This window comes from Muscardinus avellanarius (assembly GCF_963383645.1).
Source record: "Muscardinus avellanarius genome assembly, chromosome: 17".
NCBI classification, from domain to species: Eukaryota; Metazoa; Chordata; class Mammalia; order Rodentia; family Gliridae; genus Muscardinus; species Muscardinus avellanarius.
Window position 1 is genome coordinate 22555208 of NC_137803.1, and position 26336 is coordinate 22581543.

At 36.5% G+C, this 26336-nt stretch overlaps 2 protein-coding genes across 2 annotated transcripts in view; one reads left to right on the plus strand and one right to left on the minus strand.

Annotated features, from left to right (window-relative positions):
- DCC (DCC netrin 1 receptor) overlaps positions 1-26336 on the minus strand; it is a gene marked incomplete at both ends in the record, with an annotated part of 1196613 nt that overhangs the window by 386403 nt on the left and 783874 nt on the right. The gene's annotated exons all lie outside the window — the stretch shown is intronic.
- On the plus strand, positions 302-2015 carry LOC308275936 (60 kDa heat shock protein, mitochondrial-like; the record flags this gene model as incomplete). Its single annotated transcript, XM_080714402.1, is given in 3 exon segments — positions 302-409; positions 413-798; positions 800-2015. Coding segments are annotated over 3 exon segments (1710 nt in total).

Below are 26336 nucleotides of genomic sequence, written 5' to 3' on the forward strand. Positions count from 1 at the left end.
GAAGAATCCATAAAATCCCGGAAGTTACAACGATGCTCCTAAAAATGTATATATCATAGATCATTTCTCATGCTGGTCCAGCCTAAAAATATCATGGCTCACTAAAATCTAGGATTAACTTCCAAATTATTTAACATGTCATTTAAATATGGCAATTTTGATTCCAGACAATCTTTGAGATGAACATTTGTCTAAAAATTTCAACTGGACACGGGCTCTTTGCTGAGCGCACCCTGCACTCTGTCCCTCACTCGCCACCAATGGCCTGCCTCGCCTTGCTTGCTGCCGATGCCCCGCAGAAATGCTTCCATTACCCACAGTCCTTCGCCAGATAAGACCAGTGTTCAGGGCACTGGCTCCTCATTTCACTCGGACATATGCCAAAGATGTCAAATTTGGTGCAGATGCCTGAGCCTTAATGCTTCAAGGTGTAAACCTTTTAGCCGATGCTGTAGCTGTTACAATGGGGCCAAAGGGAAGAACAGTAATTATTGAACAGAGTTGGGGAAGTCCCAAAGTAACAAAAGATGGTGTGACTGTTGCAAAGTCAATTGATTTGAAGGATAAATACAAAATTATTGGAGCTAGACTTGTTCAAGATGTTGCCAACAACACAAATGAAGAGGCCGGGGATGGAACCACCACTGCTACTGTACTGGCACACTCAATTGCCAAAGAAGGCTTTGAGAAAATTAGCAAAGGTGCTAATTCAGTGGAAATCAGAAGAGGTGTGATGTTAGCTGTTGATGCTGTAATTACGGAACTTAAGAAACAGTCTAAACCTGTAACAACCCCTGAAGCAGGTTGCTATAATTTCTGCAAATGGAGACAAAGAAATTGGCAACATCATTTCTGATGCAATAAAGAAGGTTGGAAGAAAGGGTGCCATCACAGTAAAGGATGGGAGAACATTGAATGGTGAATTAGAAATAATTGAAGGCATGAATTCTGATCGAGGCTATATTTCACCATACTTTATTAATACATCAAAAGGTCAGAAATGTGAGTTCCAGGATGCCTATGTTCTACTGAGTGAAAAGAAGATTTCTAGTGTCCAGTCCATTGTGCCTGCTCTTGAAATTGCCAATGCTCACTGTAAACCCTTGGTCATAATTGCTGAAGATGTTTATGGAGAAGCTCTGAGTACACTTGTTTTGAATAGGCTAAAAGTTGGTCTTCAGGTTGTGGCAGTCAAAGCTCTGGGTTTTGGTGACAATAGGAAGAACCAGCTTAAAGATATGGCTATTGCTACTGGTGGTGCAATATTTGGAGAAGAGGGTTTGACTCTAAATATTGAAGATGTTCAGCCTCATGATTTAGGTAAAGTTGGAGAGGTCATTGTCACCAAAGATGATGCCATGCGTTTGAAAGGAAAAGGTGACAAAGCTCTAATTGAAAAACGAATTCAGGAAATCATTGAGCACTTAGAAATCACAACTAGTGAATATGAAAAGGAAAAACTGAATGAAAGGCTGGCAAAACTCTCAGATGGAGTGGCTGTGCTGAAGGTTGGTGGCACAAGTGATGTTGAAGTGAATGAAAAGAAAGATAGAGTTACAGATGCCCTCAATGCTACAAGAGCAGCAGTTGAAGAAGGCATAGTTTTTGGTGGGGGTTTCGCTCTGCTTCGTTGCATTCCAGCCTTGGACTCATTGACTCCAGCTAATGAAGATCAAAAAATTGGTATAGACATTATTAGAAGAACACTCAAAATTCCTGCAATGACCATTGCTAAGACTGCAGGTGTTGAAGGATCTTTGATAGTTGAGAAAATTCTGCAGCGTTCTCCAGAAATTGGTTATGATGCTATGCTTGGAGATTTTGTGAATATGGTAGAAAAAGGAATCATAGATCCCACAAAGGTTGTACGAACAGCTTTATTGGATGCTGCTGGGGTAGCTTCTCTGTTAACTACAGCAGAAGACGTAGTCACAGAAATTCCTAAAGAAGAGAAGGACCCTGGAATGGGCGTAATGGGTGGAATGGGAGGTGGTAAGGGAGGTGGCATGTTCTAATCTTTAGAATAGTGCTTTGCCATTAGTAATAAATTGTGACAGGAAACTCAAAAGAAGGATTCCTCACCAATAACTTCAGAGAAGTCAGTTGGAGAAAATGACTGAAGAAAAGGCTGGTTGATGTTTAAGAAAATCACTATAATCAATAGTTACTGGTTTCAGTTGACAATATATAATGGTTTACTGCTGTCATTGTCTATGCCTACAGATAATTTATTTTGTATTTTTGAATAAAAGACATTTGTACATTCCTGATACTGGGTACAAAAGCCATGTACCAATGTACTGCTTTCAACTTAAATCACTGAGGCATTTCTACTACTATTCTGCTAAAATCAGGATTTTAGTGCTTGCCATCACCAGATGTGAGAGGAACAGAAGCAGCCTTTCTGTGGAGAGGAAAAATAATTGTGTACAAAGTAAAGAAATGTCCAATTATGTGACAACCTTTGTGTAATAAAAATTTGTTTAAACCTAAAAAAATAAATAAATAAAAAGTTTCAACTGAAGTTTCCTCCAATTTTTGGTCATCCCTCCTTATTATCAGGTATGCTATCTTGTATGATAAATAATTTTGATTTATCCTTTATAATTAAATCATCCTATCATTCAGTGTGTACTGGCTCAGAAACACAACCCATTTACCTCTGGGTGAAAGCTACCCACTCATAGCTATCTTATTCTCTTACTCTATGATTCTTGTGTTTAAATAATTTTATTATTCTACCTCTATAAAAATACATAAATTGCTGAGCATGGTGATGCATGCCTGTAATGCCAGTATTTGAGAGGATGAAACAGGAGAATTGCAAGGTCAAGGCCTGCTTCAGCAACCTAGAGAGGCTCTCCGCAAAGGAGCAAGACCCTGTTGCAAAATAAAAATAATAAAAGGGCTGTGGGTGTACTTTGAAGGTAAAATGCCCATAGGTTCAATCCCCAAGACCCTCATATACTTAACTAGACACACACACACACATACACACACACACACACACATACACACACACACACACACTCCTTTCATTGTCATTTTTTCTATCAAATAACTGTATCTAAAAGAAGCTATAGTTACTAAATCAATAAGTCAAGAGTCGGGTAGATTTTCCTGTAATGGAGGCTTTATTGAGGACCATGCTGAATAAAGATTTGACTACCATATGCCTGTAATCCCAGTACTTGAGTCTGAGAAAGGAGAATCATGGCATCACAGCTTTGAGGCTAGATTCAGCAATTTAGCAAGAAAGACCTTGCTTAAAAATAAAAAATAAAATAGGGCCAGGGTATATTTCAGAATACCTGTGAGTTCAACCTCCAATACAAAAAAAAAAAAAGTGACCCTCATGATACCAATTGTGAAATTTAGGAATATATATTAAAAACCTGGTAATGTACCTTAATGACAGTAAGAAACCTGTTCCACCTTCCACCTGAATTTATTATCTGCTATAAAATATATTTATTAGTTATCCTAAAACAATCTCTTCTGAATTTTGAGTAGATCCTTAGGTTGTAGGATGATGCTGGACTTTGTTGAATAAATCAATAGCCACATCTCATATTCTTTTTATTTTATAGATTTGGTTAAAATTCCCTTTTCCCAGGCTTTGTCTTTCTAATCTTAAAACAATTACTCAGACCCCATACATCACCACACACTGACATTTTCTTCTTCCTTTTCCCTCCGCATACATTAGTCTTTCTACCAAATCCATTCTTCTCTCTTGATAATGTTAGTTTTCTTTCCTGAATAAGTCCCTACCTCTGTCTTTTTGTCCCCCCCAAAATGAATGACCCACAGCTTTTAAACTATAAACAATCCATTATTTTTATATATAATGACAGGGATATGAACACAAAAGTACCAAATCCTGCCTAGTAACCCTAGTGTATTATTGATCTGTTGAGTCCCGGGTCACATATAAGATAAAGCCACCTCAAACACCTCCTTCCATCTATTCCTTATTCTACTCCTCACTTTCAGCTCATGAAAATTCTACCCATATGGAAATATGCTAAAATATGGCAATATAATTTCTGTGAAAGAATTCATTTTCGCCTCTATCAAATTAATCTAAGTTGAGACTGAGCTACACAGATAAAAGCTTGTTTAATTTGGGTTTAAACATATGTTTTTTAAATATATATTTTAAAACTTAGCAAATCTGTTTCACCCAGAATGGAGAATTTTTATTTATAGAAAGCTTCTTCAAGGAACAAAAAGAGGAAAAAAAAGATATGAAACCTTTTATACATATAAATTATGGTCTGTCATTTTAGACTAAATGCTTCCTTAAAACAAAGTACAAATCAGCCAGGTGTGCTGGCTCATGCCTGTAATCCTTGTACTTGAGAGACTGAGACAGAAAGATCGTAGATTCAAGACCATCCTCAGCAACTTAGCAAGACCGAGACCCAGTGTTTAAACTAAAAAATAAAAATATCTAGAGGTGTAGCTCTGAAGTAGAGCAATCCCCAGTACTGAAACAAAACAAATACAATAAAAATACAAACCATACAGGATCATTTTGGGCTGGAAAAAGACACAAATATTGGCCATCCTTGAGGGATTGTATCACCACTGGTTTTGGAGTGATCACTGTATATCAGGTATCATACAGATCAACCAGTGCACATTAAGTTGGTTCTATTGTAATTTGCATTAGGGGAGGTTTGCGATAGTTCGGAAATGCACCCAAGATGAAAAAGTGTCAAAGAAGATCTGCAAACCTGAGATCTTGGTGAAATGAGGCTGTATATAGTGCATACAAGCACCCAGAATACTGCAAACAACGTCTACTATCACCATCTGTAGCTGTCTTTCTGCCATCGAAAAATGAATATTAAGTGCTGAGTGTTGTATAGCTGTCATGAAAAAGTACACTAGACAGAAATAAGAGCTAGAATTATTAAAAGCCATATTCCTCGGGTTCAAATTATTGATGCATTTGCAGTATTTAGGAGTTTGTCGGAGTCTCAGCCTTATTTTGCTGCAATCGTTAGTGTCATCTTTGAAATATTCACTAATTCAATGGCAGAATTGTAAATTCTCTTTGGTCTAGAAGGTATAGAGCCACCTGTTATTTTGAAAACTGAAACAACATGTATTTAGTACGTGAGAAAATTAAGATAGCTACCACTGTATGAATCACTGACGCTAATTTGCTGGCACAAATGTAGAATGATATATTGTACAATCCTGGCAATTATGTCAGAAATCAGTCTAGAGTAATTCATTAACACCTTTTCTTCAGAAAAAAGGAGGAAGCTGACATCTGTAACTAATATTATGATCTATGTTATTTTATATTATGTTTTTGATTTTATGAACAGTAGGCAACCATGAGATAATTTGAATAGCTAATTATTAAAATACTCCATTTTCTCATTCAGTCGCTGTTCAAGAATATGGATTCATTTTGCAAATTATAGGTCTTTTTCCACTGATGAGGAAGACTGAAAGTGACAACTGTAGACAGAGATACATTAACTCCTTCATGGATAGTGCATAATAGGTATGAACATGGGGTCCTGTCTAAAAACCAAACCAACAGAAATTAAATCCTAATAATACTAAAATTCTATCAATCTAAAATTGAATCACATTCTGCTTTTAATATTTTCTTAGATACATGCATATTAAAGTACTTTAATATCATTATATATATTTTTATATATATGAATATCTTATATACATATGTTTTCAGTACTGGAGATTGACCTGGGGTATTCTACCCCTGAGCTCTACCCCAAGCCCTACCTTTTATTCTTTATTTTGAAACTAGATCTCACTAAGTTGTGGAGGACCTGAATAAGTAGCTGAGACTGGTTGTGAACCTGCGATCCTCATGTCTCAGCCTCCTATGTACTGTGATTGGAAGCATGCATTACTATGCCTGGCAGTTTTTTTAACTATATTAGAGAATAATGTATTGCCCAGGTACCCTAAGAAATGACTGTGCTGGATATTCCCTAAAGTGGCCAGGTGACCTCAGGTAACCTAAGGTAACTCTAAGTGCAATTGGACCCGTGGTTAATAGAATATGGCAAAGTTGATAAAACAGGCACTTCTTGATTGGATGACATTATATGCAAAGGCAGTGGGGTAGCCACTCTTGTGATTAAGTAAAATCTTATATAACTGTGGCTTCTTAAAGAAGAGATTCTTGGCTGGGGATACTGTAGCTCAGTGGTACCGAACTTGATTAGCTTACGCAAGGCCCTGATTTGTATTCACAGCATTGTAAAAATAATATTCTCCTGCTGGACTTGAAGAAGTGAGCGGCCATGTTGGGAACTTCCTATGGAATAATGTGCATGGCAGGAAGCTCTGGGTTAAGAGCCAGTAAGTAACTTCAGACCCACAGCCATACGTAGATGAATCCTGCCCACAGTTGGAACTGTCACACCTTTGATGAGACATCTCACCCTCACCTGCATGGGATCCAGGTTAGGTCTTGAAGCAGAGAACTCTGCACACTATGCCTGGACTCCTAACCCATAAGAGATGAAAAATTTGTGTTGTGTTAATTTGTTAGGCAGCAAAATAAAACTAATACAGCAACCTGTGGTAAATATGCCAAACTTTTAAGAGGTCAGTTATTGCTTTCCTTTTTTTAGAGGAATAGAAATTATCGAGTCTAATAGTAAAACCTCAATTATCTTTGGAATGAGCCTTTTCAGCTTAAACATTCAGCATATGACATGAATATTATAAATTCATTTCCTTATATGAGTATATTCTGTATATTCTGAGCAATAAGATGTTTTGGTTATGATGGCAAATCATTTAATAGTATTAGAGACATGTGAATCTTAGGTAATTTTTCCAAATATTTAAATACTGAGACACAGATATCAAATTTCAAACAGCTCTATTGAGGTGTGATTTGTGTTCAGCAAACTGAATCCATGAGAATTATACAATTTTGGTAAGTTTTGACATATGTATAATTCCCCCAAAACTAGCAATATAGTCAAGAGGCAGAATATATTCATCAGCCCCAAAAGTTTCCTGGTGACCTTTGCAGTCCATTCCTGTTTCCTGCCACCTGTACTTCTTGGCAGCCTGTGATGTGCTTTCTGTCATTATGGATTAGTTTGCATTTTCTAGAATTTTATATAAGTGGGCTCATACATATGTATTTTGAGTCTGTTTTTTTCCCCCTGTTAAGGCATCTATGTTAATAATATCTATGTAAGTATCTATGTTAATAACATAGATACTGTCAATTTTCTCACTGCTTAGTGAAACTGAAAAAAAAATATTAACTTACTTAGATCTCAGTATCTTAGAGATCCTTATTTTGGTAGGAATTGGTATAACCACAATTTGAAGTACGGCAATGATGTGCCTTGTTCTTTCTCAACTCATACACACATACTCATGTCTATATTATAGGGGAGCTCATTTTTATGGGCATATGTTTCTCAACATATTGAGTGTGTGTGTGTGTGTGTGTGTGTGTGTGTGTGTGTTTGTGTGTATACAATCATAAAATTTACATTTCTTTTGAGCTCAAACTGAACAAATAACTGATCATGCTTGTAGGTGAAAATCAATGGGAAATATGATCATAATGAGTGCTTACATTTACGTAGGGAATGGCTCTCAGTAATCAACCAAGATCATATACGAGAAAATCAATAAGGAAAAATGCCCATGCATAGCTCTTCTATTTCATCAATAGAGGCTGCTTACCATGCATCTGTTTTTAACATAAGGACAGCCTCAGCTGCAGAGCTTGGATGACACCTGTCACAATTGATTAGTAAAGTAGAAAAATGGAGTAAAAACATGGTTTGTAGATTGAGAGCAATTCCAGCACCCAAAAATATTCCCATAGGAAATGGAAGTCAGCTATTCCACTCAAAAATCTTTGAATTGCTGAATACTATTTTTACTATTTTCTTCCCCCATTCATGTAAACTGAAAAAAAATGCAAGAAAATTGGGAATATTTGGGAGGGCATGACACCTTGCCCAGCAGAAAGCAGAATTTAGCCCTAGGAAGTAATTTCACTAATTGTAACTCCATAGGAAGAAGGAAACTGGATCAGTAATTATAAGCATCTCTCACAAAAAGTCATTTCTACAACTCTAGAGAATTTGTGCAGACTTAGGGTGAGGGATGCAATCATCAAAATGTCATATGTCATTGTCTTTCCATCAAAGAATCATTATAGGTTTCTTCTGTCCCATGACTCTTAATTCACAAACCATAATGACAATTTATTTGTATGATGACTCCTGACACTCAAGTTCTTATTACACTTCTTCCTCCACCCCATCCTATGAGCCTAAAGTTAAAGTTGTCACGTGACACCATCACTGGAAAGAGTCTTTTTTCTTCCTGTCACTCCTCTTTATTCTCTACTAGCAGTTAAACTGAATCTTAGAAACGAAGAAGACGGCATGGTGTTTGTTTTTGACATCTCAGGAAGCTGATGAACTAGCTACAAGGAGCAGACCTGTGAAAGAGACTTGGTAAATTCATTACACAAATGAGTTCATAACCAGCAAAAACAAATGTTTAAGAGTTTATGGCAATTATTTCCTGGTGGTGTTTCTCTTGTTAGCCACAGGACAGTTAACAACTTAGTACTAGTGCCCCAGAGGGACTCTAAGAGGTGAGAACAGTTAGAATGCTGTCATGAAAGAGTAAGAATCAGCTTCCAGGGGACAGGAAAATAAAATTTCCTATTTTACCTCTGACATTTGAAAATATCACCTGTTTTCATGGAGGAAGAGAGTCATTCTTGCTTCTGTGAGCCCCACTTCTAACTATAACATCACAAGCTTGAGTTCAATGTGTCTTTCTTTTGAAATCTCCAGGAACAAGTAAATTCACAAAACAAATTACTATAAGGAAATAACTCTCTGAGAAGTATCAAAAATAATTATTTCTTTACACTACAGCATTTTCATCCAAGAGTGAAATTTCATACAGGGATAAATCATTCATTTGGACTTTGCATTGTGACCACTAACAGGCTGACTGAAATATATAATTGTGTATAAGGAATACGTCACATATCATTCAAGTAGTTTTTTTAAGATTTTGTGTCTTCAATAACCTGCAAACAAATCTTCATACCTAAGAAGAATTTGACACAGTGTAATATTCTTGAGAAACATATATATTGTTTATATATATCCAGGTGGAAACTATAATTCAGAAGTCTAAGTGATCCAAAATTTCCATTTTCATAATATAAGTGCTACATTATTATTATTCAACTAAATCAAGCTTGTGTTATATAAAACTATAATTAAGGTAGAAAATCCACCATTAAATGATTATAATTAACTACATGTCCTGCCTTATTAGGACTGACTACCCATAAAGATATTTAATACATCTTTGCCTTGTCAACACATACGTTGATGTTCTAACCACACTGCAGCATGGTGAAATGTCACTTGCTGTAAAAACATGCTTAAAATGCAGGCATTCTAGAGAGAGGCAGCCTCAACTTGTCCTTTCATACAGCTATGAGTATGACTGGCTCAAAATAATTTATCTAACCCATATATCCCACTCCACTGGACTCCATGAACCCAGCTCCACAAAATGGCCTCTCATTCTACACCAATATTAATGGCCTTTCCTCTCAACTATTCTGTGTATCTCAATTTGTAATTATTCATGTTTTTGGCATCTAAATTTTGGATTTTGTTCTTTGTGTAATCTCCCCATCTCTTTCAGATGTGCATTATTACTATATCCCTGGCTCTAATTTTGGCTTTTATAAAGATTAATATTTAATGAATTGTGATATGATTAGATATACAATGGTTAGATATACAATGTTCCCTGAAGAGCTCATGTCTGTGTTCCCAGGTGATATAATTAAATAATGAGCTATAATCTCATCAGTGGATAACCCCATTATAATGACCTTATTAACTGGTAACCTATACTTTTATCTTTGACTCCTCTTCTTCTCTCTTTCTTCCCACCTTTGGCCTCTATGATATGAGAGCAGAATGTTGTATTTTCCCTCTCTTTGCTTCCCACTGCAATGCTCTGACCTCTGCAGATGCAGCCTGATGTGGACTGAAATTAAAACTTCTAAAAATTGTGAGCAAATAAATATTCCTATCTTAAATTCGTTATTGGTGCATTGTACTCATACATTTTAATGGAGTACAAGATGATAGAGGCATACACGCACACATCAGTCATTTAGCCCTTCCCCAATTCCCACTCCATTCCCTCTCTCATGTTTGACTTAGTGTTTGACTTTGATATATATATCTAAGTTGTGTGTTCAGATTTTTAAATCACAGAAGTGAAAATAATTACTGAGACAGGTAGTTTTCCTTTTGTAAAACTTTGAAGAACTCACAGATAAGCCTTGTAGGGCGGTGGCTCTTGAGGCAACATGGCCTTCTGTTCATTGAGAAGGACAAAATAGGAGCAGTAGATAGGAACCAGGAATTATTTACTCTCTTATCTATTTGTAAAAGTTATACAATCTGAATAGCCCGTTAAAGTACTAGACACTATTCTTAAGTTCTTTTTTGATCATCAGGTTAAAGGATCAAAAAGAGAATCCTAGAGAAGAAATAATGCTCCCAAGAATAGAGAAAAACACACATATGTTTCTATACAAAATAATCTCAGGACATCAAGGGTATAGTCTTTCACCTCTTGACTCAGCTTCACCCTGTGATTCATGAATGAGTTGTGAAAGGGCTCTCAAAAAGAGAGAAGAAAAATCAAATAGTGTTTGGATTTTAAACTAAAATCTCTGAAGGATACTACAAGTTACAGCTCTTGCACCAATGGTGAGCTATACTAGTGTGGAAGGCTGAGTGAGCTGTGCTGATATGGGGAGGGTTTCTACCTGGAATGGTTATAAGGCCCCATGTTTGTCTTTCCATCAGCTTTCTGGGCATAAGCAAGACCACTGTGAAGAGCTGCACTTTGGTAAAATCTCCATCAGATCTGGTTACTGTTATAAAAGCAGGAATAAATGCAGAGAGCAGAAAGTTGGCAAATGCTAAATGGCAGAGGAGAGGACTATTAGAAGCCCACAAATACATCAATAGTTATATGAAGAGTCTAAATACTTTCTTAATAACAAGTAAGTTCTATGCGTTGGTTGGTCATTGGGCAAAACTTATTCTAATCAGATTTGAATATGCTGTTTGAAGATTCTACTTTACATATTTACACATAAACTTCTGACTTTGTCAGGCCCAGTACTTGGATGCCACCGTATGGTACAGGAACACAAGGCTATGAGCATCTCTACAAAGTTTGTCCCTGAGGAAGAAAATGTAAAATCTGACCTTGGAATGGCCTTAAGAAATAGGTGATTATGGGTTCTTAACAGTAAATTGGTGGAAGATTCTAGACTTGCTACCTGTGTTTTCAGAAAACAGACACCAGAATAGCATGCTTGCATTAGCAGGGAGTCATGATAAACAGCTGTACCACCGCTGCACAGCACTTCATCTCATAAAACTGCCTCCTCTGCTCTTCACATCACTGCCACAGACATGTCTGCTCAAGCAACAAGGCACTGCTATTCTCAATAGCAAAACAAATTGCATCTGACAGCATAAATGAACAAGGTACATATTGGGATAGAGCATCTTTGACTTTTATAATGCTATCACAAGAGATCTGTACCTGAAAAAGAAGAATGGTAAAGAGCACGTGAGGACAGGAAAGGAAAAAAGAGGAACAAAGTGTTGAACATCACCCTCACCTATATCTCACTGGATATAACTGGCTTCAGCATCATGACAGTAACCTTGTGTCACTCAGGACAGCAAGTTGAGGCTTAGTAGCACCCAGTCAGTAGCTTGAAATTGGTCATGATGAGAAAATGTACCCCACAGAAATAGGGAAATTCTACAAATCAAGGATGTTTTCCTTAATAGCACATTACTAGGTTAGATTCCCTTCTATATCAAATACTCTGTCAGGAACCTGTTTACTTTTAAGCAAAGGCACAAAAGTTGAATATAAAAGCATTGCCTCCATCTGCCCAAATCCTCATATTTGGCCATTTGTGATCATGCTGCCAAAGATGACAACAATATAAGTATACAAGTAAAGCAAGAAGGTGTGCTTTCACTATAAAATACCTTTAAAAACTTGCTAAGCACTATACAATGATGAATTGCATGAATTTTAGCCTTACTCAAATGGTAGTAGACAAAAGGAAACAAAAAGCTTCATTTAGAGATGATACTATGTTTGCCAAGTTGCTTTACATACTCCAAAATTTAGATCATCTATTTAATTCATGCTGACTTATTTTTTCAACCAATGGTAAATTCTGCTTTCTTGCAAAGATTCTATTTTCAATCTACCTATGATTTTCTTTTGTCACTTCTGAGAAAGGGTAGTATTTTCTGTCTATATCACTTAGTTGTGACTCAGTGTTTATTCTCTGATGTCATCTCTTTATGTGAATATGTCACTTCTAACCACTCTTTGTGGAATCATGGGTATGTTCGTATTTCTTTGTAGGTCACACAATGATTAGCATGTCATAGTTTCTTTATTGTGTCTGTCAGTTGATTGATACATAGAGGGAATTTTCCCTTTGAACATATACATCAACAATCACACACGCACACATACACAGTCAGATCACCAAACTGTCATTTATGACATTACATTGGTTACTTCCTGCAATGTCAATAATTTTTCAGCTCTCATCCTCCTTCTTATTTCCAATATGCTTAATTTATAACTTGTCTTTATATTTGTCAGTGAGTAATTTCTTCAGCATCCTTCCAAGATTCAGCCTAAAAATAACATATTTTGGCTAGCAATCTTTAAACCTTTGAATATTCTTTGCTAACAGTATTTATTAGTCATTTTTCCTTAATAAATTCTATAATTATGGGTTTTCAAAGCCCTTCCTGAAAGCATAAAGAAAAACTGTGGGTGTATTTTTATTTTTTTCAAAGATAGCAGAAGAAAATTATGCTGATGTTGCAGTTAATTTACATTTTAAAAGGTGATTGTATCCTTTGTTTGAACTTTTACCCTCAAAATGCTCAAGATGATAGAGACTCCTGCCACCTCTAATCTTAGGTTCTAAAGTTCCTTTGTGTCATTTTCAAAAGCACTCTTTGAAGCATTCTTGAAAATGAACAGAAGAGTCCCCACTAGACTGAACTCTTCAAAAGTACTAAATCTGTTCTTCATCAGCAAATACTACTATTTTCTTGTAACACAATCTCCATTAAGTCTTGAGTACAGTGTGATTTTGACATCTTGGGTAAAACCATGTAAATCCCCAAATTAAAAAACAAAACAAAACATTTTAAACCCACATGAAAAAGAAATCAAGGAACAAACACAAAGAATATCTTTAAGAAAAACAAGTAACTTCTGTAACTAAAGATTGTAGTATATGGTGAACAAAGATGTTCATCATCATTGTAGATGATGGTATAGAACTGGGAAAAGCAGAGGAAAAGTAAAAAGAAATCCATTAAGGCCAGACATTGATGAAAAGCAAAGGAATCATCCAGAAAAGCCTGGTACTACAGAAAATTGCAGTGAAGCGGGGGTTGAAAACATGAAAACTGTCTGGAATTTTGTGTTATACACACCCAGCTCGTAGTATTCTTACTCTAGTATTTTCAGTCAAATTATTGACAAGACTGAGCAAGGGAGAAGAGATATATCCTATAGGGAAATTAAGTAGAAAATTCTGAAATCTGGCAACATCAAACACACAAAAGAGGAAGGGTGTGATGAGACAGAAAAATAAAAGAATAAATAAAATCTGTATGATGAGCAAGAGTACCACACCTTTTTAGCTACCTGACTCATGAACTGGGGACACAGGATTCTAGATCAAAAGTAGCAGGTGAGAGGGATTTTCCCCTGGACAATCTGAACTATCGCAGGCTGTAAGAGCGTTCTGCTAAGCCATCATTTCTCAAAAACTAAATGGGCCAAATAAGTGCCATAAAGTGAAGCCTTATTTGATCCTTTTGCCTACAAACATGGTTTTTGGTCTAATTTTAGTGGTCTAATTTATATTTTATATTTAAAATATAAACAAGGAACCCAGGATCCCTTAAATCTGAGGAGTAGTGACCCCAACATAAGAAATAAACAAAAAGCAAAAAAGAAGGAACAGATAACACAAGAAACACAAAGAAATGAGGACTAATAGATAAAACAAAAACCAGATATGATGAAGATGAACAGAACTCTCATACATCTTTGAAAAGATTGTGAAGTGGTTTTTGATTTCAGCCACTTTGTAAAATGAATCTAGGGATTTTAATAAAATTAAACATTCATTTGCTATATATCCTATTAAATATTTTTATACTTTTATGGGTGCATTATTGTCTCAAATCATAATGTAACAGTGATGGTGACATACATGCACACAGTACTTGGTGGGCTTTCCCCAGGCTCCTTCTACATCCCCCCCTTTCTCATGCAAGGCAATGAGATTGGGATTTGTAGTCTCATATAAGCACACAATGTAAGTAGAGGGGTTTTCTTCCTATGTTTTTACCCAATATAAAACTGAAAATATATGCTAACAAAGATATATATGTGAAAATTCATTGAAGCTTTATCGATAATAGTCAACAATTGTAAACTTCTCAGATATCTATAAACAAGACAGTAGAAAATCAATTATTAGTTGCTTATATCATGGAGTACTAATCAACAATAAATTAAGAATAAACCAAGCTGAGTGTGGTGGTGCACACCTGTGATCTCAGTTCTTAGGAGGCTGAGTCAGGAGGATTGTGGGTGCCAGAACAGCCTAAGCAATGTAACAAGACTCTCAGAAATTTAGCGAGACCCTATTTTGAAACAAAAAATAAAAAGCGATGAGGCGCCAGGTGTGGTGGTGCACACTCATAATCCCAGCATTTGGGAGGCTGAGACAGGAAGATTGCGGTTCTCAGACAGCTTCAGCTACTTAGGCCCTTTGCAACTTTGATGAGCAGAAGCTTTTTAGTTTATTCCATCCCACTTGTTAATTCTTGTTTTAATTTCCTGAGCTTTGGAGTTCTTCTTGAGGAAGTTAGTACCAATCAAAACTACACTGAGATTTCATCTAACCCCAATCAGAGTGGCAAGCCTAGAAAAGTCAAATGACAACAAATATTGGTAAGGATGTGAGGAAATAGGAACTCTTCTACACCGTCGGTGAGTGTGCAAACTAATTCAGCTGCTATGAAGATCAGTGGGGAGATTTCTTAGAAAACTGGGAATGAATCCACCATACAATCGAGCTATACTACTACTGGGTATCTTTCTAAAAGGGTGAGACCCCTTTTGTCTACAAACATGAGTCCCTGTTTCAAAAATAAAGAATAAAAAATGTATAACGATCCTGGCTTCCATCCCCAGTACCACAAAATAAGAAGGGCTTAGGCATAGATTGGAGACAGAATGTCACTGGGTTTAATCCCTACTACCACAAACAGACAAAAAATAAATAAATAAAACTAGAAACACACATCATGGTGTATGAACATCAGACCTTTCATGGTAAGGAAACAAAGACAAACCAAAAGAGGAAATGGAGTTTTATTACATTTATACAAAGTATAAACACAGATAAGTCTATTCCATGACATTAAAAAGTAGATAATGCTATACATCTACATGAGAAAGGGTATAGGAGAAACATTTATATATAGGAACTTGGGAGGATTTTCTGGAAAAATAAAAATGGTCTATGTCTTATTGTTGATGGTGTTTAAAGAGGTGTATAAAACTGTCAAAATTTAATAAAATAAACACATACATCTTATTGCATATTAGCATGCCTAATTAAAAATAAAAACATGAAAAATGGAAAGTATGAGGGTACAATAATTAAAATATTAATCTGCCATATGGCAAATAAGTAAGTACATTTAAAAGAGATATTTATATGTAATTATTTAGAAATATAGGGGAAAATATTAGAAAAACAAAAATTTGAAAATGACTGTTCAGGGAAGCAAGACAGGTAGGTTAAAACAATCATACTTCTCTTTGCTCTCTTTCTTTGTTTTTCTCCTCCCTATTTCAAGAGTTTAACAAGTTTAAAAACATGTTTCTATGTTTCCTTAATAACAGAGCCATTTTTCTTTTATATATTTTTATTGGTGTATTATAGCCTCACATCGTAATGTAGATCATGTTGATAGTACTTGGTGACCCCCTCTGCCTCCCCATCTCCATTCCTCCCAATAATGAGTGTCCAGGTTAACAATGTTATATTCACAGGGATACACATAGTTGCAGGTAGCATTTTCATTAATGAACCTCAGCCTCTTTCCTCCCCTACCCTTCCTTTCTACTTTTGCTGAGGTTTCCCCTCCATTATCTGGAGTCCCTTTGGTATCCCTAATACTCCCTAGTTTGGGCGTATTGTAGAAAATATATGTCCCTTCTACTTATATGCTTGGCTAATCTCACTTAATATAATGTTCTCCAGGTATTTCCATCTTCTTATGAATGACATAATTTTGTTCTTTATTGCTGAGTAGTATTCCATGTGTATATTTCTCATAATTTTGCAATTAATTCATCTGTTGATGGAGAACTAGGTTGGTTCCATATTTTGGTTATTGTGAATTTTGCTGCTACAAACACAGGTATACATGTTATTGTAGTTCTCTGATTTCTTTCTTTCTTTCTTTTTTTGGGGGGGCAGTACTGGGGTTCCTGGTAGCCCTTCTACCTCCGAGCTACACTCCCAGACCTATTTTATTTTTGGAAACAGGGTCTCTTAAGCCAGCATAGCTGGCTGTGAACCTACACGATCCTCCTGTCTCTGCCTCACAAGTGTGGGGATTACAAGTGTGCGCCACCACGCCTGGCTAGTTCTCTCATTTCAATCCCTTTAGAAAGATACCCAGTAGTGGTATAGCTGGATTGTATGGTGGATTCATTCCCAGTTTTCTAAGAAATCTCCCCACTGATCTTCATAGCAGCTGAATTAGTTTGCACACTCACCAACAGTGTAGAAGAGTTCCTATTTCCTCACATCCTTACCAATATTTGTTGTCATTTGACTTTTCTAGGCTTGCTACTCTGATCAGGGTTAGTTTTGATTGGTACTTACTTCCTCAAAAAGAACTCCAAAGCTCAGGAAATTAAAACAAGAATTAACAAGTGGGATGGAATAAACTAAAAAGCTTCTGCTCATCAAAGTAAATCATCAAGAATCTAAAGAGAAAACCTCACAATGGGAGCTCTTTACCAGATATCCCTCTGATAGAGGACTAATATCCAGAATATACAAAGAGCTTAAAAATCTATACACTAGCCAAACAATCCAATCAAGAAATGGTCAACTGAATTGAATAGACACTAAACAAGAGATACAGATGGCCAAGAGATACATGAAAAAGTGTTCAACATCATTAACAGAACCATTTTTAAGAGTTAACACAATTAAAATAAAAACAAAATAAATAAAAATTCAACCTTCTGTTGCATTTTTCTTTTTCTTTTTGGTGGTCCTGGGGGTGGAACCCAGAGGCTTTCTACCTCCGGGCTATACTCCCAGACCTATTTTCTATTTTATTTGGAAACAGGGTCTAAGTTTCTGAGAGCCTCACTAAGAAACTGAGGCTGGCTTCAAACCTGTGTGGTCCTCCTGTCTCAGCCTCCAAAGCATGGGGATTACAAGCATGCGAGTGGGCGATACCATGCCCAGCGAGAGAGAGAGAGCACATATTTTAATAGTTTCACAAGCAATAATTTTCAAATGTCAAATTTACCCTTTTGTCAGGATAGAATGAATGGAAGGATGAATGAAAGAATAAAAAATTAGAAGAAAGATGTGCTGTAAAGCCAAATTGACCTGTTTGTGCATCCCTTTTCTTTTTTCTTTTTTCCTTTCTTTTCTTTTCTTTTCTTGTATTGTTTTGTCTTGTCTTGTCTTGTCTTGTCTTCTTTTCTGGTATTGGGGATTGAACCTAGGAGCATTCTACCCCTGAGCTACACCCCCAGCCATTTTTACTATTTTTTACTTTTTTATTGGTGCATTATAGCCATAAATCTTAATAGGGTACAAGATGGTAGAGGAATATATGTTCACATCACCTTTTGAACCTTTTCCCAATCCCACCCCATTCCCTCCTTCTCATTCTTGGTTTACTGAATGACTATAATATATTTATGATTGTATGTCATGTATATTAGGGAATTTTCCTTTTCCCCCTCTCATTCCCCTCAGTTAGGTCACCTTATTTACTCATCTATAGCTTTTACTTCCTAGTCTAGAGTTCTTCCTTTTACCCTTTTTCTCTCTAGCTTCCACATATTAGGGAGAGCATTACATTATATACTTTTTGTGACTGACTAATCTCATTTAGCATAATGTTCTCCAGTTTCATCCATTTCCCCATAAATTTTGTTCTTCTTTTTTTCTTTCTTTTATTTGGAAACAGAATCTTGCTAAGTTGCTGACGGCCTTGCTAAATTTCTGAGGCTGTCTTTAAACCCACAATTCTCCTGTTTCCATCTTCCAAATACTAGGATTACAGTCATCCATCACCATGCCTGGTGCATTCTTTTTCTATGCTATACCTGTCTTCAAGATTGGCTCTATTATTTTAACAGGATAATCATCAATAAAAAATCTTAGGTTCAAATAAATTAACTTAAAATATTTAGAAATACATAGTATAGGGCAGATTTTTAAAAAATCATGCTTTCATTCCCACTAAGTAAAAAAAAAAAAAAAATGAATCCATTACCTTTATGACATAGAGCTGATATAAACTAAGGTTTACATTATTCATAGTTATTTGTGCTGGACATGGTAGTGTATGCTTATACTCCCATCATTTAGAAGGCTGAGGCACAAGAATTGCACAGGTTCAAAGCCAACTTCAGCAACTTAGTGAGGCTCTCAGCAACTTAGTGAGACCCTGTTTCCAAATAAAATATAAAAATCTGTCTGAGAATATAGCCCAGAGGTAGAAAAGCCCCTAGGTTCCACCACAAGTACCACACAAAATAATAATAATAATTATTATTATTATTATTTGTGTGTGTGGTACTGGAAACTGAACCCAAGGGCATTCTATCTTTGAGCTTCTTCTTGTTTTAAAATGGGATCTAACTTGGTTGTTCAGAAGCGGTCTACATTACTGAGGCTATCCTGGAACTTTCAATCTCTTGTCTCTGCCTCCCAAGTATTGGGATTAGAGGTATGTGCCATCATGTTTGGCTCATTATTCCTAAATTTCATTATGCTAAGTGAGATTACCCAGTCACAAAAAAATAAGAAATCAGATGCTTTCCCTAAAATGCTAAAGCTAGGGAGGAATGGGTAACAGGAGGAACTCTAGATGAGGAAGGAGATCCAGAAGAGGAGCATATAAGGTGACCTAACTGAGGGGATGGGAGGGGAGAAGAGGGGAACTCTCTAAAGCCCATGATGTACTTAAACAAACATCAAAGTCCATCACTAACCCAAGCATGGGTTGGGGAATGGAGAGGGAATGGGGGATCTGGTAGGGGCTAATTGGGTGATGTGTGCATGCATGTCTTTTATCCCATTAAGCTATATCCCTACAGTGTACCAATAAAAATTTTTTGTTACACATGATTTTAAAAAAAGTTAATATACTTAAATGGACACGATCTTTTTCAAAGAGTTACCTTTACAGCTTATGCAATTATTCAGAAAAACCTTAGATTATTAAATCAATTTTGGAACTTTTCACTGAAACTTTTCTTTAGAATCTACTGTGTAAAATATTTCCCATGAGAGATTTTGATGCTTGAGACTAAATTATTCAAATGAAATAATTCGGTGCCACATATTAAATAGTTTTGTGTTCAGTTGTCACCTTTTGGATTTATATGTGAGGATAAGCATTAAAACTTAAATTTACAAAGCAATGACTTTTGTCTCAATGTGGCTTGTGAGTTGACTCTGGAGTCACTCCTGAAAGGCAGGATTCCAAAAACATTGAAAGTAATTTCCCAAAGTATTACTTGGAGAAAAATATTCTTGTGTAGATCAAAATTACTATTTTTAGAGATACAAAGTTCTCAGTTCAAAGTCACACAGTTTTTTTTTCTTATTTGTTTGTTTGAGTGGTACTATGGAATTAACCCAGGGGAATTCTACCTCCAAACTATACTCTAAGGCTATTTATTTATTTATTTATTTATTTTGGTACTAGAAATTGAGCCCAAAGGCATTCTATCTTTAATCAGCAGTCCCAAACCTTTAATTTTTTTCCCTTTTAAAAATAGGGACTGGCTAATTACTGAGAGTTTCTTTATGTTGCTGAGTCTGGTCTATATCCTTTGATTGTCCTGTCTCAGCTGCTACCTACTAGAATTGCAGGTGTACACCACCACTCTCCTAAATCTTTTTATTTTGAAACAAGGTCTCTGTAGTTTGCTGAGATTTCCTGCATTACTTAGGATGTCCTCAAACCTGTGGTCTTCCTGTCTCAACCTCCTAAATACTGGGATTATTGTTGTGTACCACCACATACCCTGCTTATATTATTTCTTCCAAGAAAAACAAGATCCAGTGATTGACATTGATATGTTTGTGAATGTATATCATGTACATTAAGGAATTTCCCTCTTCCCCCTCAGTTAGGTCACCTTATTTGCTCATCTATGGTTTCTTCTTCTTCATTTAGAATTCTTTCTCCTAAGCCAAAAATGAGGAGGGAGGGAAGACAGAATGGGGTAGGAATGGGAGAAAGGCTAAATGAGTGATATGTGCATGTATGCCTCTACCATCTTGTATTTCATAAAGATTTAAGAAAATGTACCAATAAACAATAAATTAAAACCTCTAGTTTTTTTTTTAAACAATCAACGTGATGCATACCCAAAAACAAAAATCCTAAAACAGTACTAAGGACAGTAGGCATCAGAGTGTTTTTCCCACTATAGCACTGTGGGATTAAAGGCCATTGAATTCTAGAAGCCGTTTCAGACTGAGGAAACACTGGCAATATTTTCACCCAGTTTAACAGAAACTGTCAGGACAAATGAAGGGCTTCTGAGTGTGGTGATTTCCAGAAAAGTCTAAGGAAATAAGAACTTCTCTTGGGACCACTTCATGATCATTAACAACAGAAGCCAAGTTGCATCTTTTTGGAAGAGTTAGCTATATAAGTAAATCCTTTCCCCAGAATTGTTGCTGAGACTGACCTCTAACACATGTTCAGTCTACAAGAGAGATGTGCCTCTGTCTGCCAGACTTTGTCTCCAGGGATGCTTCCAAATGTGCATCTTTTCTCTTTTGTGACCTCTCAATTCTCTTCCTTTCATTTGGCATAAAATTCTGGGTATCAAATCAAATAATTCTGAAGTAGACAGCATGATCCTCCTTTGAAGCTATCATTTGTGAATTTCAATTTTTGTTTTCTTCCTAGTGATTGTTCCATGTCAAAATTATGCCTGTCAACTCAAATGTCACAGCAATTCCTTTCTCATTTACACCCTCATCTGACCCAAGCATCTGGATGGTGCTAGCATTATAAGAAAACAATGACAGCAAAGATCATGAGCTTCCAAATGAACACTTCTCAGTGAGATATTAGGCTGTGCTCCTTTTTATTTTTTGCATAATTTATATTTCTTCTGAAACAAACAGTTGGACAAATAAGATCAATAAAATAAAATCAATGGACAACCCATGATATGTATGCTATTATCAAAATATCTGTATTTCTCCCCAGCTGTTTCTTGTGTTTTTCAAAGCTGAAAAGATAATACTAACTGCTCCTAGCAACACTTCAACATAGTACCTCACATAAGTGTCACAGTGGCTAACTGAAATTCAGTGATAGAAGGAAAATGCTTCCAAACTTAACAAAGTACATCTACTAGACTGCCTTGCTCTCAGGTAGGCAGATTACTAGCTACGAAGAGTCAAGACACTGTAGAAATATCTTGTTGCTTCCTCAAAACTTCTAGACACAAATAGTTAAAAATAAGAAAATGATCAATCTGTCACAAGGAGCCTTGTGCTAAAAGGCAAAATAAAGAAATTGTAAATTTAAAATCTTTAGTGTAGCTGAGTGTGGTGGTACATGCCTGTAATCCCAATATTTGAGAGGCAGTAACAGGAGGATTGCAGGTTAGAGATCAGTTTCTGCAACTCAGTAAGACTTTCAGCAACTTAATGAGACCCTCTTTCCAATTAAAGGACAGGTGTTTCAAGTCAGAGGCAGAATTCCCTTGGGTTTGATCCCCAATATTAACAAATAAATAAACAAATAAATAAAATATGTTTAGTTCGTACAGAACACATTTTAAAAACTCTGTGTCTTTTTTGGGTTCACTGCTACTATTCCCTCTGCCTTTTAGCCTCAAGCCCTTTTTACTGGTGCTATAGTTAGATATAAAATTTCCCTTAAATAGCTCATTTATTAATATACACAGTTGATATAATTGAGTTATGAAGGGTTGTAATCCTAGCAGTGAAAAAATTCCATTGAAATGGATTTATATCTGTGGTGGCTTAGACAGGTAAGGTGTGGCTGGAAGGGTGGATCCCTGGGGGTGTGACCTTGGGGACTATATATTGTTCTTCCTTCCCTTGGCCTGTTACTTCTGGCTTCCAAGATTTGAGGAGCACAGCACATGTGTTCTCCTCTCCATCTGCCACTGCCATGCCCTGGGATTTGTGGTCCCCAGCCTCACATGGTCTGAATCCCAGTATCTCCCAGAAAAATCATGACCTAAAAATCTTCTTTTCTCCAGGTTACATGGTTAAGTATTTAGGTTATAACTGTGGAAAATGAAGACCAGAAGGGAATTTGGTGCTAGAAAATTGAGGTTGATTCTACATCTAAGTCAGACAAGGTAGATTGTGACTCTTTGGAACTCGTTTATGAGAGGAAATTGGAAGGGCCAGAATGTTGCTAGAGAAGGTGGACAGTAGAGATTATTCTCAGAAGGTTCTGTAGGGAAAAATAACTCTGTAGTAAAATGGGACAGTGGCCATGTGTGTTATATTTGGGAAAAGAACATATCTATGTCTTTTGCCTGTATCCTAAAACTTTGTGTGAGGCAAAATTTAAAGAACGTGGGCTAATTAAACTGTCACATAAAAATCTTAGAACAAAAAAATATCCAAAACACATTATGAATACTGATGTCCACATTTAGCAAATTGTACACTGAATTTGGGGAGTGGACAGTAAAGCAGAGACACTTTACACCTTTGCAGATTGGCCCAAAAGGCATGTGTAAAGCTGTGGCCCAGAGAGATGATATTGTTTAAGAAAGTCAAATGGCTAAAAGAAAGAAAAAATTACTGGCCATAATGGGGACAGGGTCAGCAAGAGGCAGCAGATGGAGTTGGGGCCAGTGGCCAAATGGATGGAGTGGCCCCAGGGACAGTGATTAAAAAATCCCCAGTCTCAATGATTATGGGGAGCATGACTACCTTTTCTTTTGGTGGCCCATCTCAGAAGTCATGTAATGCTGGCTTTGCTAGAAAAGGGGGGCATAGAGGTGTCCCCTCAGATATAAAAAGAAGGCCTGGGAAGCCAGGCAACATGTGGCAGGTTGGATTCTCTGCAAGCAGGTCCAAATGGGGCACTTTGTGAAGCTGTGAGGATGAAGCCAAGGTTGCAAAAAAAAAAAATCCTAAATATTTAGAAAGGTCAGAAAAGTAGACGGACCATGAGGAAAAGCTGCTAGCTGCAAATTATGAGGCCAGGCTCCAAGAGGCAATAAATTGCCCATTGCAATGTGCCAGGCAACAAGGGTGGGGCTGCCCAGGCCCCTTGGAGATCATGTCTCACCACCATGGGCTCTGGATGCCAGAAGTGTAGCTGTAAGATCAAGCCTTTACCTTGCTGGATATTGTTACTGTTTTGGTTCCATTCCTTCTTTCTATGGCCCTATTCCTTCCTTTGGAAATGTAAATGCTCACTCTTTGTAATCCCAGCAGGAGATAAATCCCCTGGAATGGATTTATGTGGGTGGTGGCTTTGGTAAGTAGGGTGTGGCTAGAGGGGTGGATCCTTGACAATACAACCTGGGCGATTATGCATGGTTCCTCCTCCCCTTGCTCTCTCTCTCTTAGTTCCAGCCTTCATTTTGTGAGTAGCACAGCCCACATGCTCTCCTCTCTTTGCCTCCCACTTTCGTGCTCTGATACCCATGGTCCTGACCTCATACAAACTGAACCCGAATATCTTCAAGGACAGCCATGAGCTAGTAAAGCTCTTTTCCTACAGGTTATATGGTCAAGTCTTTGGATTGTGGCTGTGGAGAATGCTGACCAGAACACCTGGTTACCTGGTATTTCCCCCTTATTTCTCTCCTTACAGTTCTTCCTCTTCTGAGTGCACTGTTGGGTGAGGCCCTTTTCTCTTAGGTTCACATGGCATTTTGAATGTCTTAGATATGTTCAGTAACTTATACTTAGTTACTCAATGCATGTCTTCCTACTATAGCATAAGCTCCCTGCAGACAGGTGTTATTTGTTTCATTTATTGACATAAATAAATAGAATGTCCACCAATCCATTTTTCCTTGTACATGCTCTAAGAACTACTGTGTTAATTTAGAAAATGGCATCATAAAAAAGCATCCTGTCTATGGGTTCTTTTGGGGGCAGCAATATAACCTAATTTTATTTGGCATGGGTAGAGATGTCAGGAACCAAAGAGTTGGGAATAAAAGCAACTACAGCTCATAAGCGCATACTCTACTGAATCATCTGACACATAGGATAATTTTTCCTGGAAAATCCTTGTTTAGTGATCACTTTGTGCCAAACATCAAACCTTGCAAGTTGAACAGACCTAAAAAAAAAAAAAAAAAAAAAAATATATATATATATATATATATATATATATATATATATATATATAAGAGCAAATTGCTAGGAGTATAATAAGAACACACAATAATTTTGGGTGATATGAAGATGTATGTGTGTGTGGGTGGGTGGGTCCTATGGAGAAACTCTTCAGGCACTGGAAACACAAGTTATACTTGGCAGGGTAGGAGTCAAGATGAAACTTCAAGTGTCATTGGGACTTAAGCAGCCTTGTGACAGCTGTCATGGCCTGAGCTAACTGCCTGGATATTAATGGGAGAAGACATGACTTGTTAAAAAGGAAAGTGCTGTTTTGCAAAAAGGATAATGAAATAAAAATTCCTAACATTATGGGAATATTATTTCAGTACAATCCATACACTTATGGCAAAGTAATAAATTACTATGCGTCAGATGACTGCCAAAAGATCATCCCAATATTATTTTAGATTAATTCTTCTAAAATAATTCCAGGTTATAAAAAAATCTTACAAAATATAAGTGAAACTGATGAAAATTAGTAAAAGGTTCAATATCTTTTATAATTTTAGAAAAATATTCAAAAATAGAATTATGATGAGAACATCACATTTTTTAGGGAGTTCTAAAAAGTTTAGAATGAACGTTAAGCACTGACTTCTCTCCCAGCCTGGTAGGACTCTTAGAGTGGAGCACTGCCTTGGACAAATAGCAGATTATGTCCAGATTTCACACTGCAGTAACTCCATGTGTTCTCACAGGACTCCACAGAGATCAACAAGGAAGAGAGAATTCCTATTTCTTCTCTTTGCCACAAAAAATAGATTTGTAGATTTATCAAAATATTTTGAAGAACCTCTAAATACTGTCACTTCTGGCTATGAACATAATAGCATTTTAAACTAATTGCGTTTGACTACTTATTATATATGTATTTTTCATTCTTAATTTATAAATGCTTTCAGAAAACATTAAATACCTACAAATTGTGATTTTAATTTATGAAGCTTATTTTACAATGTTCCAATAATTTGAAATAACTAATTATAGTATCCCATATTTTAAATATGGATTATATAATAAAGTTAAGCCCGGCATGGGGGGATACCTATAATCCCAGTACTTGGTAGGCTGAAACAGGAGGACCACATGTTTGAGGCAAGCCTCAGAAACTTAGCAGGATGCTCAACAACTCAATGAGACATTGCATCAACATTAAAATAAATAAATAAATAAAATAACTGGGGATGAAGATTGGAGGTAGAACTCCACTGAGAACAATTCCAAGTAAAAATAATAATAATGATAATAAAGTTAAAAGTGAAAAGTTTTTAAGTGGAAATAATTAGCATCTGTAGCAAAACAGCATCTTTATCCTCAGCCATGCACTACATGGATCAGTTGTCCATCAACTCTTATCCTAAAAGCCTGGGTCATTTATTATAATTATCATCCCAGTGAGTATATAATAGAGGCACCTTGCTATTCTCACAGGGTTGATGTATGTCCCCTGGTTCTTGCATAACCTCATATTGGTTTTCTGCTATCTTTCCAAACACTTCCT